General features: G+C 44.6%; 1 protein-coding gene across 1 annotated transcript in view; it reads right to left on the bottom strand.

The window, feature by feature from the left end:
* LOC126391735 (IgGFc-binding protein) overlaps positions 1 to 24,069 on the bottom strand; it is a 40,635-nt gene that overhangs the window by 6,324 nt on the left and 10,242 nt on the right. Inside the window, exons 12-41 of the mRNA XM_050046653.1 lie at positions 23,157 to 23,733; positions 22,071 to 22,654; positions 21,329 to 21,896; positions 20,309 to 20,877; positions 19,611 to 20,172; positions 19,292 to 19,491; positions 18,985 to 19,126; positions 18,560 to 18,885; positions 17,902 to 18,478; positions 17,219 to 17,811; positions 16,570 to 17,137; positions 15,267 to 15,817; positions 14,627 to 15,185; positions 13,740 to 13,939; positions 13,239 to 13,616; positions 12,884 to 13,155; positions 12,767 to 12,780; positions 10,818 to 10,865; positions 8,497 to 9,738; positions 7,303 to 7,658; positions 6,538 to 7,117; positions 5,847 to 6,445; positions 5,188 to 5,755; positions 3,874 to 4,139; positions 3,423 to 3,764; positions 2,668 to 3,241; positions 2,323 to 2,522; positions 1,159 to 1,300; positions 721 to 1,049; positions 4 to 595 (exon numbers count right to left, since the gene is read on the bottom strand). Coding sequence (XP_049902610.1) covers positions 4 to 595; positions 721 to 1,049; positions 1,159 to 1,300; positions 2,323 to 2,522; positions 2,668 to 3,241; positions 3,423 to 3,764; positions 3,874 to 4,139; positions 5,188 to 5,755; positions 5,847 to 6,445; positions 6,538 to 7,117; positions 7,303 to 7,658; positions 8,497 to 9,738; positions 10,818 to 10,865; positions 12,767 to 12,780; positions 12,884 to 13,155; positions 13,239 to 13,616; positions 13,740 to 13,939; positions 14,627 to 15,185; positions 15,267 to 15,817; positions 16,570 to 17,137; positions 17,219 to 17,811; positions 17,902 to 18,478; positions 18,560 to 18,885; positions 18,985 to 19,126; positions 19,292 to 19,491; positions 19,611 to 20,172; positions 20,309 to 20,877; positions 21,329 to 21,896; positions 22,071 to 22,654; positions 23,157 to 23,733 — 13,078 coding nt within the window. The remainder of the gene's footprint in view (positions 1 to 3; positions 596 to 720; positions 1,050 to 1,158; positions 1,301 to 2,322; positions 2,523 to 2,667; positions 3,242 to 3,422; positions 3,765 to 3,873; positions 4,140 to 5,187; positions 5,756 to 5,846; positions 6,446 to 6,537; positions 7,118 to 7,302; positions 7,659 to 8,496; positions 9,739 to 10,817; positions 10,866 to 12,766; positions 12,781 to 12,883; positions 13,156 to 13,238; positions 13,617 to 13,739; positions 13,940 to 14,626; positions 15,186 to 15,266; positions 15,818 to 16,569; positions 17,138 to 17,218; positions 17,812 to 17,901; positions 18,479 to 18,559; positions 18,886 to 18,984; positions 19,127 to 19,291; positions 19,492 to 19,610; positions 20,173 to 20,308; positions 20,878 to 21,328; positions 21,897 to 22,070; positions 22,655 to 23,156; positions 23,734 to 24,069) is intronic.

Here is a 24,069-nt window from a genome sequence, read left to right as displayed (position 1 = left end):
CACGGCAGCCAAACTTTTTCCTCCATCCTTGGATTATTATTCCTTCCTCACGACATTGCTCACTGTATGAGGCCAATGCCTGGCACAGCATCTTTTTGTCTCCCTTATTTAAACACATGTCATACACACAGCTGTTCATGAAGGCCTGGGGGTCCAATTTTGCATGACATTTCTTGAACACATTGTTGGTCTTGGCTACGAGGCCGCCGCAGAAAGCCTCGGTCTCATAGAGCTTACGCTGGTCACCGTCACAGGTAGGGCAGTTTTTCTTGCACGTGTCCCAACAAGGATGGTCCTTGTCCTGCTCAGGCGTTTGCCAGCTCTTGCCCCACTCTATCACTGAGGAGACAGCTTTGCCGGCTGGATTCTGGAGCTCGTCGCGGTTGTTGCCGTTGAAGTTGCCACACAGACCGCAGACACTGCCGTAGTAGCTGCTGGGCAGCCTGATGACCAGCTCCCAGTTCCAGTCGTAGGACACGATCAGGCCAAAGCTTGTCTCCACCACTGCAGTGTGGCCACGCTGAAACACTGACACCTCACCCTCGCCCTCATCCTCAGACAGGCGTACAGGAAGATTCACCAGCTCTCCGTTCACCTGAAGGGAGTGGAACAGAACAAATATATATATATATATATATATATATATATACATATATATATATAACATCCACGCTGAAATACTAAAGATCAAACACATCAGATGAGAAACTAAAATCTTACCATGACTCGACCAACTTGGCTCTTGCGGATGGTGATGTTGTACCCATACACAGACACATCTACCTCCCTGACATAAGAAACTGCCGTGTTTCCACGGTTATCATTTCTCTCAGTGACTGAGAAGGGCACCAGACCGTCCAGCTTCCCGCAGGTCTTGGAGATGACATATTTGCAGGTGCCCTGGAAGTCAAAGTTGTAACCATCAAATGTGTGGTAGTGGGGATCGCCCCAGGCCCAGCATACGCCTGTGTACTCGGGGACGCACACGGCTTCACCCTTCTCAACATGGCACTTCTCTTTGACTCGACACTTGGCATCTTTGCAGGGATCTATAAGATATTAATAGAAAATTTGAAAATAAATTAAAACTGATTTAAACTTTACTGTATATTAGAGGTTAAAAATACTTAATACAAGTATACAGTATTTGTGTCTTGCCTGTGTTGTAGCACGCCCTGATTTCTTTCCTGACCATGCATTTGGTGCTTTTGGGGCAGGTATGGTCTTCACAGACGAGGCCTGTCTCTGGTTTGCAGGTGCACTTTGTCTTACAGTCTTCCTCATACACCACTTCACCAGGCTGGAGACACAGAGCAGGTTTAATTATACAGGGAGAACTAATACACATAAAAAAAGCCATGTTAAAGAAGAGTTCAAATGATTTCATTCTTATTCCATTTTATAAAATAACCCCACAAATTTAGACAATCTGCTAATTAAGTCTCAGGAGACATCCTCAGTGCACTTATCTAAGATCAGACTGGCTCGTGTCCAAAACTGTGGAAAAAGCAAAGGCAATTTAATTGCCACGTCAGCATGAACGTTGCTATGGGTACCCGCTTAAAGGGACAATTCACCCAAAAATCAAAATACACATTTCTCCTCTTACTTGTAGTGCTATTTATCAATCTAGATTGTTTTGGTGTGAGTTGCCAACTGTTGGACATCGGCTGTAGAAATGTCTGCCTTCTCTTAAATATAATGGATAGTGCCCGACTTGTGGTGCTCAAAGCGCCAAAAAAATAAATTTGAAAACTCAACAGCAATGTCTCTTTCCACAAATCATGATGCCGTTTCTCAAGATAATCCACAGACCTCACTGTGAAGAGTTTCATGTGGGAACTATTTTCTTCACATGTCCATCACCACGCAGAAGGAAGCGTGCATCTACCGCTAGCTTACCTAGCACCACTGAAATAGCCATTGATGTTTACATGTTACGCTGTCACAAGCACGAGCCTCTAGTCTAGGAGTAAATGCACGCATCCTTGTGCTTGGTGATATGGTTGGCGGGTGTGGTTAGGTAGAAAGAAAATAGGTCCAACATGAAACTGCTTGAGTAAAGAGGTCATGATTTCTGGAAAGAGACATTGCGGTTGAGTTTTTGAAATGTTTTTTGGGGTTCTTTGAGCACCACAAGCCAAGTGTCATCTAATTCCATTTTATTTGAGAGAAGGCAGTTATCTACGTCCGATATATCCAACACTCATCAACTCACACCAAACTGCCCCTTTAAGTCACTTTGACACTAAAAAAGCTATCACTTATACACTACTGTGGATGCAATGGCTTTCATATACAGACGGCAGCGTTGAATTGTACCTTGTACGTTCTTCCATTGTCGTAACAGCCACAATCAGTCTCTCGAACACACCCATGTCCATCATATAAGAAGCCAGGATCACATTCACAGCCTTCTGTACAGCTGTCGGAGCACTTGACAATCTCTGAGAGGCCTGCGCAGGATGAGGAGCAGGGGTCTGCACACACCTCGTAGTGACTGTTGGCCGGGCATTTCATAGCTGAAATAAATAAGCACAAGACAGGAAGAACATGGATTAGAAAGGAGTTTGTTTTATATTTAACAAATACAGTGCCGACACAGTACGGCAGACGAGAATAAGAGGTTAAATTGGAGGAGAACAACAAAGTGAATTCATCACTTACGACAGAATGAAGACGTCCTCCAGTTTTTGATGTCCACTCCGGCCATGTGACAGTTGAACGCATAGGCTGCTACGCTGTTACACAGCACCTTCCCGTCACCGTCAGAAGCACACACATCAAACACACAGTCCAAAAAGTAAGGCTGTGGGTCCAGTTTACTATGGCAGGCTGCAAAAGGACCTTTGGGTGCTGTCATAATACCGCAGTAAGTGGACTTTGAAAACACAGCCTTGCGAGCTGGGGGACAGTCAGGACAGTTGTTCCCCTCACAGCCATTTCCACACCTCACATTCGGGATGTTGATTATCCATGATCTTCCAAACTGATTCACATTGTTGGTGAGCCGATGGTTGGGCGTTTGGAAGTCATCTTTTTGGTTACCATTGAAGTTGCCACACAGGCCACAGACCTTGTCACGGTAATTACCAGGTACTGTGACCGTCACGTGATAGACCAGGTCATAAGTGACACGCAGCCCGAAATTTGTTTCAATAACATAGTGCCTGCCTTCTTGGAAGACCAGCACTGCTCCATCCTTAAGATTCACAGGCACGTAGTTAAACACCCCATTTACCTAAAAGAAAAGGCACAAGTTGTATTAAAGAAAAAAAGCATTGATGACAAGAGTGTAAAATATTTTTGTTAAGCTAGTTTTACATCTTTCAACCATCTGCCACTGCGTCACACAAGCAACAGATTTCTCTGTATTATAACTATAGAGAGTTGTCAAATGAAGACCAAGTGTTGATGCTCACCAGGACCCCAAACATGTTGTTCCTCATGATGAGAGTGTAGCCATAGACCTCCACAGCAACCAGCTTGGTGACAGACACCACTTTGTTGTTCATCATCTGGTTCCATTGCACGTTCTGTACCTGGACAGAGAAGGGCACCAGGTGGGTGCCTTCCAGCCCACAGCTCTTGGAAAGCGTGTAGGTGCAGGTGCCCTGGAAATCAAATGTCCGCCCATCAAAAGAGCGGTAATGGGGGTCACCAGAGGCGTGGCACACACCCTTACCAACAGGGTGACATTTCTGGACACCGTTCTCCACTTTACACTTCTCATTAGGGCCACATGTGAACTTCTTGCACTCAACCTAAGAAAAGAGTTGAGAAAAATATTAAATATCCAACAAATTAATTTCCATCCTGCAAGTTCACACTGATCATGATCAAATCATTGTTGCCCACGTTAGTATCCATTACCTCTCCATCTCGTGTGCACTTGCACTCTTCCTGACACTTCCCATTAGGATAAAACACTTGGCCGATGCGGTAGTAGCGATCATTGTAGACGCAACCGCACTCTGAGAAGGGAACACAGTGATCCCCGCTGAGGATGTACCCCTCATCACAGGCACAGCCCTCCTCACACTCGGCATCGCAACCTTGAGGAGGGGTCAGACTCTGGCAAGTGGCGGGACAGCCGATCGCACAAATTTCATAGTGGCTGTGGACGGAACATTTCACCGCTGTGCACAAGGGAGAATAAAAGACAATGTGAATGTCTAATTATAGTGTGGATTTCAAATGTAGACAGTGAGTACAAAGCAACATAAAATCTCAGATGAGGAAGAAACACATAGAAACAGGAGTGAGACTCACATTCACTCATTCTTTTTTCCAGTATCATTATATTTTTCACACCAGTGTTCTTTAAGGAACCCTTTTTCTATCACTGAGTGAACTGATGACTAAGTGACATATTTTATAGATATTTCTATCAATGTTTAATGCATAACAATGACAGTAAAGAACTGATAAACTGTACATTTATCCCAAATAGTAACGTTCTGTAGTCTCATTTAGCCACTTTTGAGCAACTGCCTTTTCTAAGACGCATAAAAGCTTCAAAATTCACAGTGGGGCATTTACTGATGTATTTTATGTGGTAGAACAAAACATAAAAGTCTCTTAAGCTTGTGTTAACCACAGACCTTTTTTCAGGCACCTAACCAAAAACTCATTAACAAAACCCACTGACTTCAAGACAAGGGGACCGGAAGTACTAAAACAATAACTAATTTCCGGGTTTTAGGACTCATTCCTGCAGCGCTCTATGGGCTTCTTTTTTTGTTTTTTTGTTTTGACAAATTCAGTGTTTTCTTCTCCACGATGCCTGGCCATTGTTCTTTGAGCTTTTCGGCTGTTTTAACTGCGGACTTTTCAAACACAGGATGAGGCTGGTTAGCAGAGAGTGAAGGCTCTGTGAATACAGCTTGTGTTCAGGCTTTCACTGTGCCTTTATCCTGTGGGATTTTTTGAGCTATATCCTGAATAACTTGGTTTTCTTTAGAGAAATGAATGAAATGCTGAGTTATAGGCCTACTGTATATTTTTAAATAGTTTTCTTACACTTCTTAAAATCAAGACTGCCTCATGATCCCCTGCGAGGCCTAGGTGACCCCAGGTGGGGTTGGGACCCCCAGGTTGGGAACCAGTGTTTTACACTGCCACAGTAAATGATTCTCACTTTGCCTTTTGTGTAAATGTGTTTGTTAAAATGAATGATTTTCTCACCACAGAACTGTTTGGTTCTCCAGCTGTACACCTTGGCCCCCACAGCTTGGCAGGCAGATGTGTATGATGTAATAGCCTCACAAAGCACATCCTTTCTGCCCTTATACAAGCATACATCATAAACACAGTCCTCAAAGAAGCCAGCTGGGTCCACCTTGGCATGGCAGTCACGGAACGGCCCTTTGGGGTCTGTGATGATACCGCAGAAATCTTTCTTTTCATACTGAACCTTCTCATTAATGTCACAATTAGGACACACCCCTTTACAGCCCTCCACACATCCTGGGATCTCTGCCACTCGCCAGCTGGTGCCAAAATTGTCTGCTGAAACAGGTTTGTCGCCATTCTTTGGAACCAAGTCGTCCTGGGCTTTGCCGTTGTAGTTGCCACACAGGCCGCAAACGGCTCCCATGTAGGTGCTTGGCAGTGTTACGTACACAGCGCTGTTCCAGTTGAAGGTGACTTTGAGGCCGAAGTTTGTGGTGACCACAGCCGACCAGCCGCTCTTATACACAGATATCTTTCCTTCATCCAGGGTGACGGGCAGGTTGACCAGCTCATTATTCACCTGGAAAGTAAAAGACAATTATAATTACATACAGGGACTTAATATTAGAAAGATTTAACTGTTTATTTACTAAACATGATGTAGTTCTTACCAAAATCAGGCCTTTGTGGGTCTTTGTAATGATAATGCTGATGGAGTCCACCTTGACCTCCACTAATTTGGTGTAGGAAACCACCCTGTTGCCCCGGTGATCATTCTGCACCAGCACCTCAAAGGGCACTAAGTCTGGGTTCTTAGAGCAGAGTGCAACCAGCTGGTACACACATGTGCCCTGGAAGTCAAATTTCCTATTGTCAAAGGTCTTATAATGGGGGTCACCCGTGGCTTGGCAGGTGCTGTGGGAGACTGCCTGGCACTTTCTTATGCCCTCAACCACCTGGCACTGCTGCCCTGCCCCGCAGCCTTTATCGTGGCACTCCACGCGCCGGCTTCCAGCAAGGCATTTACACCTTCGCTGACAGCCCTGGTCAGCCCAGAATGACTCCCCAGCAGGGATGCTTCGACCCTCATACACACAACCACATTTGGAGGTGGGCACACACTGACCTCCGCTCAAAACAAAGCCTTTGTTACAGGTGCAGGTCTCCACACAGGGACGTCTGCATTTGGAGGGAGCATCAGGGTCAGAACAAGTGGCAGGACAGGCATTGCCGCAGAGCTCATAGTGGCTGTTAGCTGGACATTTAGCAGCTTTAGGGAGAAGAGAGTGTGATAAATATCAAGAACAACCAAGAAAAAAAAAGTATGTTCATTTTAGGATTTATTTAGTTGACATTACTTACGGCATTTTACCCTCTTCCTCCAGTCTTGAACCTGGATCCCAGCAAGCTGGCAGGCTTCAGCGTAAGCCTCCAGTGCCCTGCAGAGGAAATGTCGAAGGCCGCCTCCCATGCATACGTCATATTTACAGTTCTCCAGGTATGCTTGTGGGTCAATGACGGAATGACATTTGCTGAATGGCCCATCGAGTACGAGTGTGATGAGCCCACAAAACAAGTCACCCTCCCACTTCTTCATCAGGCTGTGTTCACAGCGCTCACACCCACCCACACAGTCGTCTTTGCACAGAGCATTTTTAACCAGCCCTGGCACCTTCCAGCTGCTCCCGAAGGCCACAGCCCCACCTGCCTGGGTGCCGGACGGTGTGGTGAAATCATCATTGGGGTTGTTATTGAAGTTGCCACAGAGACCACATGTCTTACCAGCGTAAGTGGCGGACAAATCGACCTCGAGATAGTGTTCCCAGTCATAACGGACAGTCAGGCCAAAGTCAGTCTCAATGACCACAGAGCGACCGCTCTGAAACATGAGCAGTTTGCCGTTTTTCAAGGTCACAGGCAAACTCCACAGACTGTCGTCAATCTGCACATAAGAAAAAAGAAAATATATTATGAAGGTATTACAGTCATGATCTATTGATTTAATATATGCATTTTAATATGTCACACCAAGAAATGATTATAATATTAATAACAAATCCAAGATAATATTTAAAATCCAGTAATTTGAAAGAATAATATTTTACTAATAAAAATAAGAAGCCTCACCCTCACACGACCTGTCTCAGACCGAGCGATTGTGATGGTGAAGCCATACACCTTCACTGTGACAAAGGCGACATACGACACCCTGAGGCTTCCCCTGTTCTCGTTTTGGGCGAGGACTTCAAAGGCAGGGAGCTTATCATCCTTCCCACAGTTTTTAGCGATGACATATGTACAGGTACCCATGAAGTCATAGTGGCGCCCGTCAAAGGTGCGGTAGTGGGGATCTCCCATGGCCCAGCAGACACCAGGTTTCTTTTCCACAGGCTTAGGGACACAAGAGGGATACCCACCCTTCATTTCACACACCTCACTGGGACTGCAAGTGATAGTGCTGCAGGACAAAGATCCACCACCACCTGGAAAATCATAAATAATATATTGTTAATGCTGACATCATTACAACTAATTAAAATTAATATATCACTCTTAGAGGGATAGCTTGGATTTTCTGAATTGGAGTTGTATGAGGTATTTCTCCATATTCAGTGTATAACACACAACTGAAGACTGTGGGCACGCCACCAGCCTGGAGAAGCAGACAGGAGTACAACCACTGAAGTGAAGCAATGTAATGCTGTGGATGGGGGCAGCAGCAAAACATGTTTTAACAACCTGAAAAAAGCCCCAGTCCCAAAGTGTACGCTATAATGAGAATATTTTTACTGCTTTACCCTGCCATCAGACACCCCTTTTCCGACAGGGAAGCTATTTATGCTGCTGGTCTACCACTGTTTCGATCAGTTAGTTTGTTTGTCTTAGTGTGTGACTTTGGTAAATCTGAACAAACCATTTTAAATGCTAAAGTCACACAATAACACAAAAAAACTAACTGATCGAGGCAGCAGTAGACCAGCAGCTCCTGTGTTCAGAGATGTTAAATCACTGTTTTTCTCAATGGAGACTAGCTTTGAAGAGAGCAATATAATGGCCTCAGTTTACCACTCCAAGTCTCTGTTTGATGGCAAGGTAAGTGGTGAAAATACTTTCAAACAGACATTAAGCAGTACATTGCTTAGCTTCCATGCCAGTGCTATTGCCTGCTTTTCCAAACTGGGGGCGTATTGACAGCTATCTACTGTAGGTAATACACTGACTGTGGATAAGTGCCTCATAAAACTCCACTTTAATATGCTGTATATCATAACAGTATCTGCTTGAAACAGATTTTTTTTCATAAACAGTTGTGCACCTTACCTTGCTGTATACATTGTCCTGGGGCACCATAACCATTCATCTGGCTGACTCCTAAACTGTAGAGCGCAAAGAGGGAACCAGAGCTGGACACAGTGTGCCTATTGTTGCCAGGAGTCAGTTTGAAGGGAATCTGCACCCAAGAGTACTCAGTCCCTGCCACCTTTTTCCACTGGACATTACGGGGCAGGTTAGTACCATCAATAAGCAGCTCTGCCATCGCACTGGTCTGTGCCACAATCAGGGCTTGGTTGTCAAAGCCTTCCAGGGCCTCTAGTGAGTAAGAGGAGCAGAGGCGGTCTGTGGGCAGGATTGTCATCAAGAAAGGGTCGATGAATTGGTGCCAGCTCTTTGTGACGCCGTTGAAGAGGAAGAGGACCTGGATGCCATGATCAGCCTGGATGTACAGTGATTCAGGATTGTGGTAGTGGACCTCTATTATCTGGCTTTTGTCGAAATTAAAATGCTGATCACGGTTGCCGTATTTGACAGTGGCTTTGGTGGGCTGGGAGGCCTGGAGGAAGACGCTGTCATATCTCTTCTGAAAGCTCAGTGGAGGCACAATAAAGCTGGTTCCCCACTTGCTGACTGGCAGCAGCTGCTCGTATACATGGTTACATTTGGAGAAGCGCCAGGTGCATGTGTGACCCGAGACAACCGCAACAGGGTGCTGGGATGTAACTCGGGTGCCAGAAAGTTCGTATATGCTCTGGAGCTGGACACTCTCATACGGCTGGAGATCTATCACCATTCGGCTGCCAGCCGCATAGACACGGCCCTGGAACCTGATGGGGCTACGGGGGAAAATCTCCACTTTGGTGGACTCTTTTCCGTTTGTCACAGAGAACTCTTTATAGGTGCTGTAGGGGGACCCAACAGGCGTAAAGATGAAATATTCTGTACCCCATTCAGTGATTGGATACACCACAGAGGTGTCTGCCGTGTACTGCTTGTAGTTGAAGGAGGTTACAGTCACATCTGCTGAGGCTTCAATGCGCACCGTGTTGGGAGACTTCATAATGCCGTACATCTCAACACCAGTAGGGAGACTGATGGTGACCCCTTCTCCTGCACTTAGAGTTTTCTCTTGCTTGAAGTTTAAGGGAGGCACTTGCACTGTCACTTTAGCGTTGGCCTGAACAGCGGTGATGTATAGCTGAAAGCGAGGACTGTCGTAGTTGGGTGCATAATTCTGCATGAATGACAGGGCAAACTCCCTCCCTGCCCATCCAGCATTAGATGGACCTGACAGACAGGGTAAGGAGCAACGAAACAGACAGAAAAACACATGTCAAAAGAAGACTTCTTTTCAAGTTTCCTAAAATGAAGTAGTCAGGTACAAAACTGTGCTTCACAAATCTTGTGTATGAAAAAAAAACACATGTCAAGAAAAGCATTAGGAAATGAATGAGACTATTTGTGCCAAGGCAATCAAAGGATTCGCAGGCTGGCAATACAAAACTTGGCTTGAGACTTCTTGGATCGCATACACAGTACAAAGAAACAATATGACACCAAAGAGAGTGACTGAAAAAATACCTTCATTTCAGCGTTAAAAAGCAGGGATGAATGCTAGTCTATAATGGATGGATTGCTTTTTTCCTTGATAGCCATTGTGGGAGATTTAGACTGAGGAATAGTCACTTGACTGCTTCTCAGCAGCACTCAATAAGTCACTTGCGCAGACAATATAATTGCATAATGGAAATATTATCAATATCTGTGCCTTTGCTGTGAAAAGAACATTTTCTGGGCTCAGTCAGGGCCTGAGGGATTTAGATTACACTCCTGTTTCACCCATTCAGTATAATAGTTCCAACTCAATAGCAGCTGAAGGTAAATGCTATTCCCAACAAAAGCAAATTTCAATTTAGATGGCTATCCTTTATGTGCCGCTCTCTCGAATTCTTCACCTGTTTAACATTCTGCTTCATTCACACAAGCACCTGGTACGGCCGCACAACAATGCTCTCCACTGATGGGGTTGACAACCTGGATAAATTGCTTCAAATTGAGCGATCACTTGGCTACAATGTCCTGCTGGTGAATTCTGAGCCAAGGTTTGTGGAATGCTGCTGTGATTGATTAATTGAGCGAAGGCAGGTTTAGTCAGATTTAATAGTTGTTAATGAAGAGCAGGATATTTGATAGATATTAAATAATTAAAATTTACATTGCTACTACTGTGTTTGCTCAGTGTAACACAGCTTAAAATCATGAAAAAATTGTCAAGACGACAAGCACAGATCCATCACATCGAAATGGAAATTTAAGTGGGTCCTGTGGCTGTTATAACAAATAAGAAAAACCAGAGTATTACTTACTGCTGAGTAAAGCCCCCAAAACACAAAGCAGCAACAGGGCACCCATGGCTAAAAGACAGAAATTATTGTTTTAGTTACAGAATGATGTCAAATTCACATTATTTAAATAATATAAATGCAATAATTTGACCAAAACAGCCAACATAAAGAATCCTAAAACGAGCAGTGCTTACCTGCTAAGAGGCATGTACGGGGTGTTTTTTACAGTTCCATCCTTTTATACACTCTGATGGACAAAACACAACCAATGAAAAATTGTTTAACTCAACAGCTATGGCTTAGAAAAAACAATACCCTTCCTCTAAAACAAACTAAGGCAGAACCTGGCAACGCTGTATGTTGACATAGGTGTGAAGTCCAATGCCAACTACATACAGGAGGTGAATCATTCACCTTTCGCATTTGTGTCACCACCAGAAGACATGCTCATCCTGTCTTTATTACCAGGAACCTGATCAGGATTTCTGCAGAAGATAAACATTTGTGGGTATGCGCGATATTGAATGCTGTTTTTGAGGATGAGCAATTCAAACAACCTGGACTGTCTTCTTTGGAAAAGTATGTCATCTCCTTTTCTCGTCACTGGAAAATTTTAAATTTAAAAAAATGCATTTGGATAATTTGTCATTACATTAATCGTGCAATTATTTGTGTTTTTAGTCAAGTTTTTTTTCCATTTTTAATAAACAGTAAATCCAGTCCCGCTGGATGCATACCACCAGGTAGATTTAGGTCAATTTGCTTATTTGTCCACATTCAGCTGTATTGTATATTCTGGTGTAACCAAATAATATTATCCATTTTACAGTGGGCAAGGCAAGAATATGATAAGACCAAAATCAACTTATCTTCAAAGTTACCCAAGAGTCTCTGAGCTGACATGCAGCAGTCTAGTTTCATAATAGGGGCTGGGTTTTGAAGAATATGAAAACATGAATCATTATTTGTGATTTTTTTTCTTTATATATGTATTTAAATATGGATTCATGTCTTAATTTCATCATATTTTCTGTGTGTGAATCATAGAGCTTACATGGTATGACATTTGCTATATAAATAAAGACTGATGATTTATGTCTCACATCACAGAAGATATGCATTTCAAAGTGTTGGTTTCTTCTAGTAAGGACATGGATTTTCTCAGATTTTACAGCAGAAAAAAAACTTTCCTTAAAAATGTGACATGATCATTTCCTCTCTAAACTCTTGCTTTTCATTCAAAATGCCCTCCTGTCAGTGTTTTATATTGTTTACCAGTTTGAGAACAAACTCAGTAATCACACAACCTACTGCGCATCATATTGATAGCATATAAACCCTACTCAGTGCACAAATCACAATTTCTGCCCATATTTATATTGTGTCCTTTAAGCCAGTGCATGCTTGTAAACAAAGACATTTCCCTTGTAATGCTTGCAAAGTGGGTGGATAATCCTATGGAACTGATCGATCAAATCTTAATTAAACCAACATTTCTGCGGTGTGGCAGGAGTTGGGCTTAACGGGCAGTTTCTGTTGGTTTTGTGTGTCACCCAAGGCATAACAGCACACAGTGGAGGGTGCTACAATCACTCATGATAAAGGGAAAGTAAATATAACTTAGCCCTAAAAGTTTGCATTAGATTATGAAAAAACCCTCAAATATTTAATTACTTTTCATTTGGTCAGAAGCCCTTGGGCAGGGCAACAGTAAGCCTGGTTTAGTTACTGTACACATTGTGGATTTAGATAAAGGTGTGCCCTCATTGCTTTTTTTTTTATTGGATCCTAATCAACGTTGGCCAGAGATGACCTTATTTAAAAAAGGTGTGTGGGCCTGACTGATAAGGGTGCTGCCAGCAGGAGAAGGGCATGCCAGAGTTTAAATGACAGACTATGCAAAGTTGTTTAAACGTTTTTTGTATTTAAACATACAACAACACATCTTTTACATTAAAACGATCGTCATCATCCAGTGAAGCCACTGTGAAAAGAGAAAATATTCATTATTTAATTAATTTTTAAGCATATAAAACGTAATTAGTCGATGCACGTGCAGTACTAGTGTTGTGAAGGACATCACTTACCAGCCAGGAAAGTCAGGGAGAACCCATGACCTGACTGAACTGTGTGAGTGGAGGTCATTAAGGTTTCCACAGAGACCACACAATTTCCCTGAGTACCAGAGAGGGACCTTGACTGTCACCATGGTAACACCAATCTCTATCTCCAGCTCTGACTCCAAACCAGTGTCTCTCCTCAAAATCACTGTGACCTCTGACTTGTCCTGGCTCACACCAGATGACAGGGACACCCCTGATGGCAAGATGTGAGGGAGGGACACGAAGCGTCCATCCACCTGTGGGGTGCAACAGTGAGTTATTGAGGACAGACAGTTTCAAAGTAGGTTTCTGGTCATGAAAATTCTAAGAGAAGTTATACCTTCACTGCTCCTTCCTGTATAGTTAATGATGCTCCATGCAGGAGGATTTGAAACACAGTGACCAGCCTGGAAGAGCTGCCATCACAAGGTCCATGGTAAGAGATCAGGCTGAACCAGTGCACACTTGCCTCGTCACAGAGGGACATCAGACTGTAAGATAACTGAGGTTCCAAGCTCAGCTGCTGCCCACTGAATGTGGAGACTTGGAGGCTGCCCCTGAGCTCACAAACTTCAGGTCTGTCATGACAACCCCACGAACCATTTCTCAGAGCACACTGCTGCCCCACACTGCACTCTGCCTCCTCACATATCGCCCCACCCAAAGGGTGGCACCAGCATCTCTGGGTGCAGTCCTCAGTGTACAACTGTTCATCCAGCTGAGGAGGAGGAAAACTAATTATGCAGTTGCCGAAATCCTCCATGTGGGCTTTAATTACTGATAATAACATACCTGGGAACGTGCATAGCATTTACTGTCTGTATTTAGCAGATATATTTACCTTGATATATACATCACGATGAACACACCCACACTGACTGTAAGGTATGCACTCGCCCCCATCAAACACATTTCCATTGTGGCACTCGCAGCCTTCTGAACAGCCAGTTGCTGGAGAGCCAGGCTGGAGCAGAGCGGGGCATGAGTTGGAGCTGGAGTCAACACACTTCCTGGGGCTGCTGCGGTCAGGACACTGGAGAGCTGGTGGTAGGAAATGCGAATCATTTAGGCCTAGTTCACATGTACATGGGTATTTTCAGGCAAAAAATTCCTGTCCATACAGGTACCACAATAAAAAAAATCTCCATCTAAATGAAAATTCAAAACACAATTTAAGCACTGTTGAGAGCAAGCCAAACAAACAGGCAGCAATATAACCCTAAAGCCACACGAAGGAAAAAAAAAAGAAAAAAAAAAAAAAGATGCTGGTCTATCAGAAACCTAAAAAAGCTATTACCTGGAGCAGTGACCTCTGTAGTGCATTCAGATGCCTCTGTTTCTCAGTATAGTGGAGGAGTAACTGCACATTTATGTGTGAAGATGTAATAAGTCTTATTAACCAGCACTATCTTTGGTCACATCCAGCACTGCAGGACATGTAGCCTCATGTGTGACCCCTCAAAAAAGAGAATTGTGTACACTCTGACATCTTAAGCCAAAAACTCACTTTTCCCTGTCTCCACTGAAAATAAGAGTTTCTGAAAATCCTCACCCTTGACAGAGTTCTACAAAGGATCAATTATCAGTGACTTACAATGCAGTTTACGTGTAGATGAAAGGCAGAAACACATAGAAAAGGCTGTTTTAAAATACACCCATGTATGTGTGGACAAGACCTGAGAGTGGAGCACATACTCATTTAAACAGCAGTCAAAATCATTTACTTACCACATGGAGTGTTCTCTCTCCATGACCCCACTGGTATCCCTTTACTCTGGCAGGCTGCAGAATATGCTTCTAGTGCTAGACATGCAGCCACATGCCCTGCTGCCCCGGCACAAAGTGCCCTGTTGCACATGAGTGTGTAAATATCTCGCTCCACATCACTGTTCCAGCAGTGGTGGAATTCAATATTATTGATCAACAGGATATCACAGACCATGCTGTCGTGTGGGGACAGCCTACACTCCTCACACTCTCTCCCACAAGTGTCAGTGCAGTGCTCTTCAGGAGCTGCTGCTGCTGCCCAGCTGTGCAGGAGCTCTGCAAAGCTTTTTGCAATGTGGCCGTTCCTCATTTCCATGTCATCATACTTGTCCCCATTGAAGTTCCCACAGAGGCCTGAAGCTGTGGTGTCATAAACCTGCGGTACAGTCAACCTGAGGTAATGGGTGGAGGACATGTCAATCCCCACCCCGGATGGTGTGATGATAATCAGTCGGTTGCCATCTTGATAAGCTTTTAGTTGTCCGTTGTCGAAAGGCACTCCATGTTCTTCTCTGTTCACCTGTAAGCACAGAAACCAGTTAAGGCTGCAAATATTTTATGAAACTTACCTTTAATAAATAAATGGATACAGATTGCTTACTTGTATTTTCCATAGAGTTTCAGGATCAATGGACACCTCCATTGAATACAAATTAAATACCACTCTGCTGATTGTGAAAATGCCAGTCATGTCCTTTTTAAAGCTAAGCAGCAGAGTATAGTCATGCAAGGCTTTAGATGAGAGGGCTGATACTATGTAGGTGCAAGCTCCATGGTGAGGCAGAATAACACCATCAAAAGTGATGTAGCCGAAGCCAGCAAACACTTGGCACACCCCATACTGCACGGCAAGGCCATCCTTTACTGAACAGCTTTCCACAGGGCCGCAGGTCACCCTTCCCCCTTTGCAGTCACACTTTTGGCAGCTCTTCTCAGAGTAGAAGTGGCCAGCAGGGCGATACTCCCCCTCATGCATGCAGCCACAGTCAGAAACCAGCACACACTGGCCATCACTCAGGACGTAGCCAGGGTCACACTGGCAGCCCTCTTCACAACCTCCACTACAGTCTGCTGGGGAGGACAGTCCGAGGCACGCAACAGGGCATCGAGGTCCACACAGCTCATAGTGGCTATTCTTAGGGCATGACATACCTGGAGGGAGAGACGGTACGTAAGTCTTAAATGTCACAGAATCATGACGTTTGACAATGACACATCTCATTCTACCTGAGCATAATTAACATCCAACAGAATTTTGTTCTACCTTCGTCACACATAAGCTCATCCAAAATTTCCCACATGCTCTTAACACTCAGCCCACTGACTTATGTAGTGTAAATGTCTGTGTGTAAATGAGTGCAACGGCTCAAAATGTTAAATACAGCATAGAGGAAACTTTGTGAGCTGAATAATTTCTGTGGCCACTTAGGACTGAAATATTTGGTTGCCTTCCATTAAATAGAAAAAAATAGTATTGCTGTAGGATCAAAACATAAATAACTGACACATTAAAAGTTATGTCAAATAAAAATAACTGTACAGTGTTTGTAAAGGAGTAATTTACATAAATTTTGAGCTCTTATCAAAACAATACCAGTATGCCTTCCCTGGCTTGAACACACATGATTTAGTCATTCATAGTGTTACAGATGATGGCCGATTGCAGACACCTGCCCTAACGCAAAGTTTGCTGACTTGTCTAATGATGTTTATAAAAGCCTGAAGGTCAACAAGTATGCCATTAGGTACATGCCAGCTGCCCAGCTTTGAACCCGGACAGACACATAAAAGTATCAAACACTAAATGTTCCTAGGAATATGTGAGGCTGGACTCTAATCAGCTGTAAGGTATTAAAGTAAATTAAAATTTAACCAATGACAAACAGACCGAATTATATACCCACCACAGAAAGTGTCACTCCTCCAGTGCCTGACGGGCAGCTGAGCTGCTTGGCAGGCAGCAGCATAAGCAGCAATGGAATTGCAGAGTGCTGAGTAGTGTCCGTCATAAGAGCAGGAATCTGTTACACAGCTGTGGAAGTAAATCTTGGGACTCAACACTGACGCACAGTCTGCAAATGGCCCTAGCTCATTCAACAAGACCCCACAAAAATCACTGCCTTCAAAAAGCTTCTGCACCTCAGCAGGACAACGCTTCGGTCTGGAGGAACAGTTGGATCTACAGGCCTCGGATCCAGGCTTCCTCCAGCTGTGGGCAAACTCTAGTTTATTTTGGGCAAGCTCTTCATTGGGCATCATTTGGTCATCGTGAGGGTCAGTGTTGGCGTTCCCACAGAGACCAGAGACAGAGGAGGCGTAACTGCTGGGGAGGATAACCATTAGTGTGCCAGTGTTGTAGATGATCAGATGTAACCCCACATCAGTGTGAATGATGATAGACGAAGGTGTGTGGTAGGCATTAACATGGCCTGTCTGGTGAGAGTATGGCAAGGGCTTATACAGTCCATCAACCTGAGAATGAAAAGAACACACTCAAGTTACATACAATGGTTCATTCTGAAGGCTGTCAATAAGACATCGCAACGTACTCACCAAAACCTTCCCTGGGTCATCCTTTCTCACCACCACCTCCAAACCATAGATGGAGAGTATTAAATCGAGGCTATGAAAAAGCCTTTTGTGGCAACTCGCATCAGAGATGGTGATATTAAATGGTGTTAGTCCAGTTAGGTTGGCCTTAGTCTGAACCAAAGAATAAGCACAGCTGTCCCGAAAGTCAAAATGATATCCATCAAAAGTTGTAAAATGCAGCCCGGTGACAACGGTACAGTTCTGAGGCTTTTCAGGTTGACACACCCGCTTGTGCTGTAGCCGCTTGCAGACCATTCCTCTGGGGCACTGGGCTGGCTGGCAGTGGATCTCTCCAGTAGCCGGTCCACAGAAACAGAGCTGACCACAGTTGTCCGGCGTCCAGAAAGTTGAGTTGAGGCTGTAGTATTTGCCTCTGGAGTCCGTGCAGCCACACTGATGTGGACGCACACAGCCAATCTGACTCCTAATGAAGCCAGGGTCACAGAAGCAGGCCTGAACACACTTCTTGTTGCAGAAAGTGGCGTTAAACTCACAGGATGGAGGACACGCTGAGCCGCAGGTCTTGTAGTGGCTGTTTGGTGGACAGTGCACACCTGAAATTATTTATCAGTGTGTCATTTAAGATTACAATAGCCACAACAACATTTTAACTGACTTACATTGCACTTTTTACGACTACTTACCAGCTGTCACTTCATCGTTGTAGCCATCACTGGCTTCTTCACACACTAAGGAATATGAATACATGGCCCCGTCAAGTGCAAGTTCTGACCCTCCGTCATGCATAAGATCAAACACACAGCTGTCATAGAAAGAATCTGGATTAACTCGATTATGACAGTGGGAAAGCGGACCATTCTGATCCATGAGCACTGCACATTGTCCTTTGCCACCAGGGACAACCTCAGAAACAGGATCTGCAAGCATGTCATCTTCATCTGATTTCTGTTTACAGCCAGTACAACAGTTATCGTCCCCATCGAAGAGCCGGTAAGCTTCAGTGAGCGCCACACTTGTGTTGACAGGAGGGGAACCAGGTGTAGTTACAGGATACTCATCTTGAGGGTCACCATTAAAATTGCCACACAGCCCATACACTTTACCCTTGTAGTATGGGTCCAGTTTCACAACAGTATTAGAGTTCCCATCGAATACTACACGCATAAAGTCAGTCGTCAGTACAGCTTTGCCTTCCTTGGAAGAAACCTGGATCTTACCCCGCAACAGATTAACAGGAATATTAGTCACCTGGTTGTTAACCTGAAAATAAAGGGCGAGACTCATCAGTAATAAAATTAAAACCTGAGCAGCTTTTACATTCAAAAACTGACATATACTTACATGTACGCTGCCATTTCCTCCACTAAGCTTGATGATGTACCCATAAGCTTTTACAGTGACCGCCTGTGTGGACGACACAGTGCTGCCTTTACAGTTGTTCTTCTTGGACACACTAAAGGGTGTCAGACCATTTGCTGACCCCCTGCTGCCTGTGAGCAGATAGGCACAGGTCCCCTCAAAGTTATAGTTGAGCCCATCGAAGGTGTGGTAGTGCCGGCCTCCCCAGGCCCAGCACAGACTGCGACGACTCTCGCAGACGTGTGTGCCATTGCTCAGGTGACACGTCTCAGTTTCATCACATTTTCCCTCACATGGATCAGGGGCTGGTGCTGCAAAAAATACAGTAACTTATGTTTTTACAGCAAGAGAAGTAATAATTGCCCAGGAAAATTAGTATCAAAAAATATGGCTCTTAAAATTTAAATGCTCACCCTTCTTGTGGCAACCCATAATTCCATCTGAAACTATACAGCTGTGCAGTGCAGGACATGAGTATTGCTCACAGACGAGAGGAGGCCCACAGGTGCAGTTAACAGTACAGTTTTGTAGCAGTTTGCTCTCAGAGGCCTGCAAATAGAGACAAAATGACAGAAACCAATATCAGAATGTGTTTACTGAAGTCATTTGAAGAAGATTCTTTATTAAAATATTGCAAACAAACAACGCAACTGTTGAATTTAAATAAATGTGATGGACTATCTAAATGAACAGTTGAAAACTGTTAATTCTGACCTTAAACCTCCTCCCGTCCTGTACACAGCCACACTGCTCTGCTGGAACACAGGAATAACCATCATAAAGGTGTCCGGTATTACACTGGCAGCCTTCCTCGCAGTCTCTGGGGCACTGCAGCGCCTGGCTAATCTCAGGACACAGTGAGGAGCAAGCATTGGCACACTGGCTGTAGTTGCTGAATTGAGGACATTCATAAGCTGTAAAATAAAACGCACAACAGTCAGTCTTAATAAGTAGGATATATTGCAGCATTTAATCATTTGAAATTTTAATTCAGTCTCATTTAAACATCACTAAACAATGTACAAAGACTCACCACAGCCTGTGGAGTTCGTCCAGAGGTCAACCATCCCTCCCGCCTCCTTACAAGCTGCCTCGTAGGCCCACAGTGCGTCACACAGAGCCCAGTGTTGTCCCTCTGCTTCACAAAGATTTTCCATGCAGAGTGCGTAGTATTTATTCGGGCACGCTAAATGGTGACAAGAGGAGAACGGACCCGTGGGATGGGTGAGAAGGCCACAGTACAGGTCAGACGTGTTCTCAGGCACAGGATAATGGCAGAGTTGACAGGTACTGTCACATGTGTCGCTGCAGGATGATTCGGTATCAGACAACTTCCATGACAGCCCAACAATGTCAGGATCAGAGATCATGGTGCCATTGGGCAGCTGCAGGTCATCCAAGGGATTATCATTGTAGTTTCCACAAAGGCCACAGGTTGTCTGGTGGTAAATGTCTGGGATTTTGACCAGAATGTGGTTTTGCAGGTCTGAAATTAGCTCAACAGACTGCGGGGTCTTGATGGTTATCCGTCCATTTTTCTGATGTACAGTGAAGTTGCTCTGGGAGAACGGCAGGTTCTCGAAAACTCCATTTACCTGGGTGAAATAATTCACGTTTAAAAATGTAAAATACAGAACAGTTCGTGTATGCTGTGAAAAATTACTTCACAGTGCATGCTAAAAGATGAACAATAAATCATGTTGAAGGCTGTGAAATCATTACATGAATTACCTGAATTTTTCCAGGAAAAGCTGCTGACATCTTAAAATGCATTTTATCGACTTGCAAGTAGATCTGCCTGCCCTCGCTGTGGTTGCCCTGTGCAGCTATGAAAACAGGCTCCACATCCAGTTTATTGAGGCACGTCTGCACCAGGGTGTAGTTACATGAACCATGAAATTCAAATGCCTGTCCATCAAACGTGGTGTATTGGGATCCATCAACAGAGCAGCGTGCCACTTTGGGTTTGGGGTGGCAACCTTGAACACCCTTAATAAGCTTACACTCCTCATCCTCACCACAGGAGACATTACGACAAGTCACGCGTCCCCCAGCATGACATAAACAGCTTTGCTCGCAGGTAGACACCTCCTGTCCTGCTCTGAGGTATTCTCTGTGGTGGAAGCAGCCACAGTTTTCTGGGTAGACACACAGGCTGCCACTGTGAACTAACCCTGCTTCACAAAGGCAGTTCTCCCCCATGTTTGGAGGCATCTCTACTGTGTTATTCTGCCAACTGAGGCAGAGCTGAACAGAGGCAGAACTCATGTTGTAGCTGGTACTGGAGGGACAGGACGGGTCTGTGGAGATACAGAGAGACATCAGTCACTTAGGACAGGAAGACAGAAAAATGTTGTAAAGGTTAGGGTTGACCAGTGATGCATTAGTACCATCTAGTGGTCCAATAGCACCTGGAAGGTTGCGGCCTCAATACCAATGTGTCACAGACACTGTCAAACTTATACAAACATTTTCAATAAATACCCGAGGGAACAAACTTTACATTAAGCACCTACAGGCGTATATTTGATTTGTATGCAAATAATCTCCATTCTCTTCTCCTCATGTTGCGTGATCAATATCAACAATCTAAACATGATGAAACGTTGTGTGCTTGCACAGGCATCTGCAAACTCTCCATATTTCATTTGGTGTGCAATGATGCTGAACTCCAAACAGCACAGTTACAATTGTAGAGGATATTAATTTAATTCACTCGCACAACAGAGCTCGGAGCACATTAACACTCACAGCAGAATCCAGGACTCCTCCAGGCAGAAACTGTAGCCTTGTGGGAAAGGCAGACAGCAGTATACTCTGCCAGGGAGTGACACAGTGCAGGCTGGAGACCTCCATGAAGACACAGGTCACTGACGCAGCGCTTGTAAAAGCTAGAGGGGTCCACTTTGCCATGACAGTGCCTGAATGGTCCATTAACTTCCAGAATCCTCCCGCAAGCCTCCGGGTCAGAGAAGCGGGCCAGACGCTCAGATGAACATTTTGGACAACTTCCTCCCAGACAGCCCTCCACACACCAAGGATTCGGCCCACTCCTCCAAGCTTTTCCAAAGTGCTCTGGACTGAGATGCTCCTGTGGGCCATTTGCTGTGAGGTCATCAGTAGGATCAGAGTTGAAGTTACCACACAGCCCACAAGTAGCATTAGCATATTTACTGGAGAGACTAATGCTGACTATGCCCTCTATGCCCACACTAAATTCAAAGCCCATGTCTGTGTAGATGTAAGTGTGCAGCCCCAAAGAGAACGCCAGCGCGGAAGGGCTGAAGTGATAGGGCATGCTCCTCTTGACACCATCGACCTGTAGGGGGGGCCAAAATTTCATTTGAAAGTCAGCAACACATTCTCAGAAGTAATCACTGTGAAGTCTGGTTTAATTATTAGATGATTTATTTACAACCTATGAGAGTGTCAGAAAAAATTATGCAATGTCACATTAAAAAACAAACAACAACAAGAGGATACTTGCACTCACCTCTATGCTCTCACTGTTTTTGCTGTTTAGCTCCACAAGCACACCACTTATATTGACCAGGACATGAAGCGCTGAGGCCAAGTGTCCATCTGTCTGTACGTAAACCTGAATGGTATCGAGGCCTCGTACCTGTCCACACATGCCCAGTAACTGGTACCGACAGGTGCCGTGCAAATCATAGTCATGCTGATCGAAGGTGACTATGTGATGACCAGTGTACATGCACGTCTGCTGGGGGTGCGGCACACAGCTTCTGACTCCGTTTTGAAGGCCGCAGAATTCGTCGGGGTCGCAGGAATCCAAACGGCACTGTGTCTGGTTGGTGCTGGGGTCACAAACACACCGTTTGGTGCATCCATCGTCTGCCCAGAAGGCCTGGTTGCCATGGTAACGGTAGCCGTTGTAAGTGCAGCCACACTGGGATAAGGGCACACAGGTGTCACCGTCCATGACGAACCCTGGGTCACACTGGCAGGTCTCCACGCAAGCCAGGGTGCACGGTCTTGAACCGGATGGGTCCTCGCAGGTGGGAGGGCAGGCTGAGCCACAGGACTTATAATGGCTGTTCAGTTGGCAGGAAACGGCTGATAGGAGAGAAGGAGAATGATCAACAATGTGGAGGGAAAACTACACGCTCAAAGAATCAAGACACCTGTAACCAGTGGGTGATCTTTAGAGAGAGACGAGTTTTCAACTGCCTGTGGGAAATATGAACATTTAACAGCCTGTCCATTTTTTATTAAAAGCCATTTTTGCTGTCTTTTCTCTTGTTAAATTGTACATTGTGAAATTGCTTTATCACATGAGACAATTTAGTGTATGCAATGTCTATGTGTTTCATGGTCTGCTAAACCAGTGCTACAAATGTTGCTCTGCTTAAAATAGGAAAGTTCCGTTAAAATTAATTTTTATTATTAATCAGTTATAGGTCTGGGTATGGACAGTGAGGCGTCTGGGTCAGGGGGGATGTTGAGAATTGGCAGGCTGGCAGGTAGTTAGGTCAACTGTAACCAGCTAATCATGTGTTGGTTTGTAAGAAGCATTTTCAATTGCAAAAATGTACTTTCATAAGACATATTTGCTCACGGCAGAAGGTGCTGTTCCTCCACTCTCCGATGTGGATCTGGACATTTTGGCAGGCGGCAGCGTAGGCCTCCAAGATGGGGCAGAGGACCTCCTGAGTGTCATTACTAGAGCACAGGTCAAACATGCTCACACCTGCTGAGATTTTAGTGTAATTAACAACTTCCCGGCACACGTAGAATGGATTTTGTGGTGACCAGATGTACTCGTGCATAGAGATCCATTGACTGGCGACATCCTTCTCCAGTAGCTGCTCAGCAGAGCAGCGTGGGCAGGCATCTCCACAATCTGCTGTGCACCGAGCTTCCTGATCAGGAACTCTCCAGCTCCAGCCAAAGGTGGTAGCATCAACAGCTTCCCCCTGTGGGGTCCTGAGGTCATCTTCTTTAATGCCGTTATTATTCCCACACATGCCATGGACTGCTGTTGTATTGGAGAGGAGGATAGTGGCAATATGAGCGCAGTCATACTTAATTTGGATTCCCAGGTGAGTATCTACAACAACAAACATGCCACTCTGATAAATCTTCACGCGTGCAAACTGCAGAGTCACGGGTAGTAGCCTTTTCTCGCCATTTATCTGTGGAGAAAGCAAAAACATTTTGTATGTTATCCCAGGATGCAATTTTCCTTCAATTTTGTGATGAAATCTTAAGGGACAGTTCACCTCCAAACCAGAAAGCATATTTTCCTCTTACCTGTAGTGGTATTTATTAATCCAGATTGTTTTGGTGTGAGTTGCTGAATATTGGAGATATCAGCCGTAGATGTCTGCCTTCGCTTAAATATAATGGAATTAGATTGCAATCTGCTTGTGGTGCTCAAACTCAACAGCAATGTCTCTTTCCAGAAATCATGACCCTGTAACTCAACATAATCCATAGACCTTGTTGTGAGCAGTTTCATGTAGGAACCA

Source organism: Epinephelus moara, chromosome 6 (genome assembly GCF_006386435.1).
Source record: "Epinephelus moara isolate mb chromosome 6, YSFRI_EMoa_1.0, whole genome shotgun sequence".
NCBI classification, from domain to species: Eukaryota; Metazoa; Chordata; class Actinopteri; order Perciformes; family Serranidae; genus Epinephelus; species Epinephelus moara.
The sequence above is the reverse complement of the archived record's forward strand: the minus strand, read 5'-3'. Positions and strand labels throughout refer to the sequence as shown.